Source organism: Engraulis encrasicolus, chromosome 1, assembly GCF_034702125.1.
Source record: "Engraulis encrasicolus isolate BLACKSEA-1 chromosome 1, IST_EnEncr_1.0, whole genome shotgun sequence".
Taxonomy (NCBI): Eukaryota; Metazoa; Chordata; class Actinopteri; order Clupeiformes; family Engraulidae; genus Engraulis; species Engraulis encrasicolus.
The window spans coordinates 13,837,975-13,845,474 of NC_085857.1; the positions used below are offsets into that span (position 1 = coordinate 13,837,975).

General features: G+C 45.4%; 1 protein-coding gene across 1 annotated transcript; it reads left to right on the plus strand.

The window, feature by feature from the left end:
- The first annotated feature begins 297 nt into the window (after positions 1–297).
- On the plus strand, positions 298–2,419 carry LOC134445965 (transmembrane protein 121-like). The gene is made up of 3 exons (XM_063195145.1): positions 298–610; positions 686–1,658; positions 2,363–2,419. The coding sequence occupies exons 1-3, from the start codon at positions 303–305 to the stop codon at positions 2,417–2,419; spliced, it is 1,338 nt and encodes a 445-aa protein (XP_063051215.1). The 5' UTR covers positions 298–302.
- Positions 2,420–7,500: the final 5,081 nt, after the last annotated feature.

Below are 7,500 nucleotides of genomic sequence, written 5' to 3' on the forward strand. Positions count from 1 at the left end.
TTCCCCAGAGTACCATCTGCATGAGTACCTGTCCACAGCACTGATCGTCTAACCTTCTCCACCCATAACTTTCTGACATCTCCATCCACTGGATTTATTCTAGACTTATTCCCCAACCTCCCGTCCCTGGACCTCACATTCCTCCACCTATAATCCAGTGAACCGGCTGCACGTCTGCCTGTCCACGGCACTCATCGTATGAACTTATAGACACTACCATCCACTTAAGGCGTAAAGATCTTCTTTCTGACCCACCCATAAACACTGGATTTATTCCCCTACCCCCCTCCCTGGACTTGACCATGCCTCCACATTCCCCAGTGAACCGGCCGCACGTCTGCCTGTCCACGGCCCTCATTGTCTGCAGCATGGCTCTACTTGACGCCTACCTGGTCGAACAGAACCAGGGCCCCCGCAAGATCGGCGTCTGCATCGTGGTTCTGGTCGGGGACCTCTGCTTCCTCATCGTGCTGCGCTACGTCGCCGTGTGGGTCGGCGCCGAGGTGCGGACCGCCAAACGGGGTTATGCCATGGTGCTGTGGTTCGTCTACGTCTTCGTGCTGGAGATCAAGGTGTACTTTGTGTACCAGAACTATAAGGCCCGGTCGGCGTCGACCATCGGGTCGGGGCCCAGCCTTACCTCTGGAGTATGGGACTACAATAACAACGGCTCTGGTTCTGGTAGTAGTGGTAGCAGCAGCAGTTGGACTAGCATCTTTCTAACGGACGCGTTGGGTCGCAAAGCTCTGACGCTCCTGCTGTCCGTCTGCTTGCCGTGCCTCTACGTCGCCCTGGCGGCCGTGGACCACATGGAGTACGTGCGCCCGGCCCGAAAGCGCGAGGAGGTCCGCGGGCGCCTCTTCTGGGTCGCCGTGGATCTCTTAGACGTCCTGGACGTCCAGGCGAACCTGTGGGAGCCGCAGAGACTCCGGGGGGGTCTCCCGGTCTGGGTGGAAGGGGTGACGTTCTTCTACTGCTACATCCTGCTGCTGGTCTTGCCGTGCGTCTCGCTCAGCGAGATCAGCATGCAAGGGGTTAACATCACGCCACACAAGATGCTGCTCTACCCCATCCTCAGCTTGGCCACGGTCAACGTGGTGACGCTGCTGATACGCGGAGGCAACGTGTTCCTGTTCAGGGACTCGCGCGTCTCAGGGGTGCTGGTGGGAAAGAACGTGGTGGCCATCGTGCTCAAGACGTGCAGTCTCGTGCAGTATCGCAGGCACATGCTGCAGGGCACCCTGACATCAGCCACCGCGGCAACCACAACAACAACAACAACAACAACAACATCAAGGACTAACACTGGCACTTCCACAACAGCTCCACCAGGGGGCAGTGTTGCTGGTCGTGGTACTGTTGGTAACATGTCTCCTATGTTGGTCAATGAGTTACTACCACCCAAGAGCCATAACAGCTTAGTGGTGACGCACACTACCGGTGTACCCAATGCCGCCGCCACTACTATGGGCGGCATGGGTGTACCTGTGACTCTTAGCGTAGCTGTGCCCCCCATGTCTGTGCCGATGCCCATTCAAATGCCCATACAAATGCCCATGCCGATTCCAGTTCCAATGCCCATGCCAATGCCTGTGGTTCCGATGGTGGTGCCAATGGCGGATATGCCATTGCCAATGCGCCCCCACCTTCCTTCGCAGGTGTGTGTTGTGTTTCTCTTTTCTCTGTTATGTAAATATCCCCCTTGTGTTTTATTAAATTAAAAATGTGGGTAAGTTAGAGCTGAATGAACACATTCTAATGCGAGATGAGGATACTTGCTTTTAAATTTAACTGATTTGATGTTTTTATGTGCATTGGAGTCTGAGATATTTAGTTTTTATAGGCTGAAAGAGCTACAACGCTGCTGACTCCTGCCTGGAAAGCACAGGTCAGGGGCGTTGAACGCGGCAAACGATTAAACCTGAAGTGTTCGACCAAGGATCACGACAACCAAAGCTCGTGTGTAGAAAAATTTGAACATTCCATTGGATGACGCCTGCTTGCGCCGAGCTCATTACATATTTTTAGATGAAGTTCAGCTTTTGACACCCTCGGCTCTAGAAGCGCTTTTGACGCTTTTAACGCTTCTGCCACCTGCTCTCCCATACAAAGTCAATTACTTCCGGCGCTTTCCACGCGTTCAACGCCGCGGGTGTGATCACATGGTTAGGGTTAATGTCTGTACTGAAATGAGTGCTTTCAATCTCATCAGGGATGTGTGAAGTATAACTGTACATAGTAAATAGTGACAATAAAATGCATTCTATTCTGTTCTATTCTATTCATTCCTATCCTATCCTATCCTATCATATCCTATCCTATCCTATCATATCCTATTCTATTTTATTTTATTCTACTGTAGGTGGTGATACAGGAGCTGAGTACTGTTCCGGAGGTGAGCGAGGGAGAGGAGACGTGACACATGGACTTCCTGGTCGTGGGGAGCGATGACATCACACCATGGGCAGTACTGACATTGTTTTGGTCAACTATAAGGTCCTTTGACTGATCTTAAAGGATTGCTTCCCTTTTTGATGTGATACGTTTGTCGCTTTGAAATGAAGACGGATATGATCGCCTATAGAGCAAGAAAAGGGGAAGAATAATCTGACACTATTGGCGGCATTGACGCACGTAGGCTTTCTGAAAGGATGTTAAACTCGCACACGACTGGATCGCATTGGCCTGGACTTACCAGAAGGGAATAATGCTGTGAAAGCATTGTCACTCTTTGCAGTCTTTTGGTAAAATTGGAGGGACCAGAAACGACAGATTAATTCCCTTTTCAAGGATTCGCACATCGCATGGACTGGATTATGATATGGACTTCCATGTAGAGCAGAAATTAACTATGATTGTGACTATAAAATTGGCTGGGATTGTTTTGATCAAATAGGGAGATCCCAAGACTGACCGTAAAGGACAAACATCGTCTAGTGGAGTAAGCTAAATCAAACCCCGCCTAGCCAAAGCAATGGAGTTTGGAGTGGAAACTCCAAACTCCGAACACTGGAGTGGAATGGAGTTTACTCAACTTCGGTCTCCTAATGGGGGCGCTGTTTCCCCCCTCTTCTTCTCTTTCTTTTGTGTTTGGTGGCAGCTTGTGTAAGACGTGCACTACCGCCAGCTACAGCGATAAGGGAACATTTCTTCTCATCCTCCGCTGTTCTCCTAAAGGGGCATTCAACGAACGTCAAGTGGATCCCGGAAAAGTGTGAGCTTGATTCCTCTCTACCTTCTCCAGTGTCTCTGGGATAACTCCTTTTTTAAAACATGCACACTCAACAAGGTTCGGATCTCAGTAGAGAGTAATGCTGCCATGACTACATCAGAGATTCTTTAAGTATACAGAGATATGCCAACGTAATAGGCTGCTATGGGCACCTAACATGACCAGGTTCCGGTCTGCCTAAAGGGGGCGTGTCATAATACTTCTTAGCATTGAATAGAACAGTCCTTAGGTCTGCCTAGGTCTGCCAAGGTCTGCCAAAAGGGGGATTCCCCCCACCTCCCCCTTGCAATTGTAGAACCCAGAAACAATGGGCCAATGGAACCTCTCTCTACTCTCTCGGACTACATGGCCTGCCCTGCACTGCATAGAGTTTCCTTGGGAACTGCAGTGGAGTAGAGTTGCCCCACCGGGACTCGAACCCCAGCCTCCTGGGGTACCAAACTGGTAGCCAGGCCACACCCTCCTAGTGACGCAACGTCTTAGACGTTGCCTCTAGTCAGGCCAAGAGCAATGTAAATATTGTTTCTGATCTCTCCTGAAAAATCAGGAACTCCACCCACTTTGTCGGACACCAGTCAACCAGTAAGCAAACCTAGGGAGGCGGGTCAACCATGCCTTGTTTTGGGAAACGTTCGTTGTTTTGCTCTTGGTCAGACCAAGTGTCGAAGAGATTTGAAAGTCGATGATACCGAACTACCAAACTGGGGCTCTGGTGCTCTGTGGACAGCTACATAAAAGAGTCCAGCTCGTTGGTGTGGCACTCAGAGCACACCAACAAACTTTGCGATTGCCACTCCATTGCAGGGACCAATGATGAAGAAAGGATTGCTTCTGCTTGGATGTGATGCACACAAGGATAAAGATTGGCATGTGAACTCCATAGCCCCTTAATGCACGCCGGCCCGTCGCGTACCGCCGGTGGCACGCTGTAATAGTCAATGAAAAAGGGGCAAAGGGGTCAGTTGTCCCAGGCCTAGATAATGGAGGGCCCCAGAATTGGGATGGCATTACATTGTAGGTATTGAGGTGGGGGCCTCTTGAGATGGTTTTGTCCTGGGCCCAGCGGCCCTGCAGGCATCCACCTTGTGACTGGCACAGGCAATTGCTGCAAGTCTGTTGTTTGGACTGTGTGCTGTGGTAAGTTACTGTATATGGTGTGTCACAATGGGCGAAATGGGACCAAGCTCGAGCAAGGATTATCACATGACATCAGTGTTGCCAGATGGAAAATGCTGAATTATCGTACCAAAACCTCAAAATTATAGTTTTTGGGAGGAAATTATCGTACAAGACCCGAATTGTTGTTTCAAGGCATCTAAATGAACTGAATGACAGCTCTGAAATTATCGTACATCATTTTTTTTATCATACAGAAGACAAAATGGACAAAATTATGGTACAAATACAATAATTATCGTACATCTGGCAACGCTGTATGCCATTGAGGTAGACTTCCAGAGTGATCTTTACAATAGCATGTCTTTGGACTATGGAGCATTGTTTACGGTACTAGTGACACAGTAGTGACACACTCCCTTGGCGTGGATTGAATCTTGCTAAACGGGGGTATCAATATCTAAACTTTCTGACTACCTTATTGATGTCACACACACCCACACACACACACACACATACACACACACACACACACACACACACACACACACACACACACACACACACACACACACACACACACACACACACACACACACAGTAAGATAACATTAGAATGAACATCCTAAGAGCGCAGAATTCACACATTTTCAGGTGACAGCAGTGACTTCAACACTCCATTGGACAACATGGGAACTTTCTGAAGAGCAACCAATGACCCTGAGGAATTCACACCATATTTGTGTGGAAAGGCTTCTGGACTTGGCGTCATGAAAAGGAATGCTACTTTTATTTATTTATTGTACTAGAAAAAATACACCCTGTTAATGTGACAGACAAATCTCAATGGAGGATGTTTTTTTTTCTTTCTTGAAAGAGGACTTGAAAAAGGCCTGAAAGAATCTCCGGGTGGGGGTGATGTTTCCACCTTGTTGACACCTGGTGTAGAGAACACAGATAATAACGTCATAAAAAACGAATGCAACTTGTATTAATTTATTGTACTAGAAAAATACACCCTGTTAACGTGACAGAAAAATCTAATTGGAAGATGTTTATTTTTTTCCTTGAAAATGGCCTGAAAGAATGTCCACCCTGTTGAGGAGGATGTTTCCACCCTGTTGACACCTGGTGTAGAGACTACAGGTAAAATTCAGCATGATATCTTTTATAATACTGTATGTCAGTTCAAAAACATTGGCAGCTGTGTTCAAAGACATGGATATGGCATATTCTTTGACAACTTACAGGACCTTGATTACACGTATGTGGATATTTTGTAAAAATTGATATTTTTGAAAACCTTTTTAGATAGTTTGATCCTATTTACATAGCATGTAAATAAAATGTACATTTTAGAAAACTCGAGTTTAACCCCTTAATACACGGCATTATAAATTAGCTGTTACCAGAATGGCAATGACCAAGTCGTAATGTATTTCTAAAGGCCCCGTGCACTGTCATAGTAGTGTAGTACTATAGTAGTTAACATTCAATGTCTATTACAGCATGCCACAGGAGGTACGGCGTGCATTAAGGGGCTACAAGATATTCATTTTATGGAGCTAGAACTCTGTTTACAAGTAAACAACAGATTCAAACAGGTGCATTTATAAAAAAAAATATCCTCATACGTGTAAACAGGGTCTTGGTGAAAGAGCACATGTGTACTGTACCAGAGAGAGTAGAGAGATATACTTAAAGAATCTCTGACTGTACAGGTACATGAATGTTGAAATATGCTGTATGCAGCATTGGAAACACAAATCTACAATATCTGATGTCAATCAAAGATCTCTGGGGTGCATTTCTGAAAGGCGTAGTTGTTAGCAGTTAGCAACTTCGGTAGTTGTTGACTTAGTTTTTCCAAGAAGTTGAGCGCGTCCTTTGCCTAAACAACTTCGGTAGTTGCCAATGGGAAATTGCATTGTAACCAACAAAGTAGCTAACATAGTTAGCGACTACGCTTTCCAGAAATGCACCCCTGTTTTGTATTGGGATTAAACAGATGCACAAATGTACGAGTGTGTTCAATGTGGTCTGTGGAGAAATTAAACAACATGATGTAAGTGAATGAAAACAAAGACTGTTTGGGTTCTGAAGGAGTTGAGTTGTTTGTGTGTGTTTTTTTCTCTCTTGAGAATGTTACCTTAATGTGGAGTAAAGAAAAACAATAGCTGACAAGATGATTGTTATTGTTCTGTCGCATCAAAGAAGAGGAAGTTGGATTGTGTAAATAGGATTTTCTCCCAAATATGTGATGTTTTCACTACAACGGTCTTTCACACAGAAATGCTTAATGTGTTTCTTTTTTATAATTGATAATAATACATTTAAACACCTGTTCTTAACAGAACTGTTTTTCGCTTAAGAAGGACCATAACTGAATTTAACAGAACAAAAACTCATGTCCAACAATTACTTTTTAAGGATTGAGAAGAATATACACTTATGATAAAGAATATTCACTCACAATGAAGGCAGTACATTAATTATGCCATCCAAAGTGACTTACAGTTATTATTTTACAGGGTATTGGTTACAGTCCCAGGAGCAATGTGGTGTTAGGTGCCTTGGCCAAGGTCACTTCAGCCATGCAGGGAGAGGTCAGGTGGGATTCAGACCTACAACCCTCAGATTGAAAGACCAACTTCCTAACCACTAGCCCATGGCTGCAGCAACAATAAACATCCATAATAAACATTCATAATAAGCATTCATTATGAAGTATGCACATCTCTAAGGACACATAGCCTATATATTGATGAGGGACGCGCTTTCATCATGAAGGATGCTCGTGGCTGGGTGCACACTCACGGAAGGACACACTAGTCCTAATACAGAATGCATCCAGCATGACATCATTGAGTGTTTAGTGGACACAGAAAAATTATGTGTTTTTGGATTTTATTCTGTTTTGAGATACTATTCAACATCAAATACAATGGTTAACAGTCTTAAATGTGTCTTACCATCAAGAAAGTGGTGAATTTGTTTTTATTATTTCACCCGCAAAACCACCTTTAACCCTATCGCGCCGGATGCATCATCTATGATGCATCAAATTCAAAGCCCTCTCCACGCTGACACAAAAAAAAAATCCATCTCAAAAACATCCTGCGTGTCATTTCCAAACGTCCTGCAGTACGCGG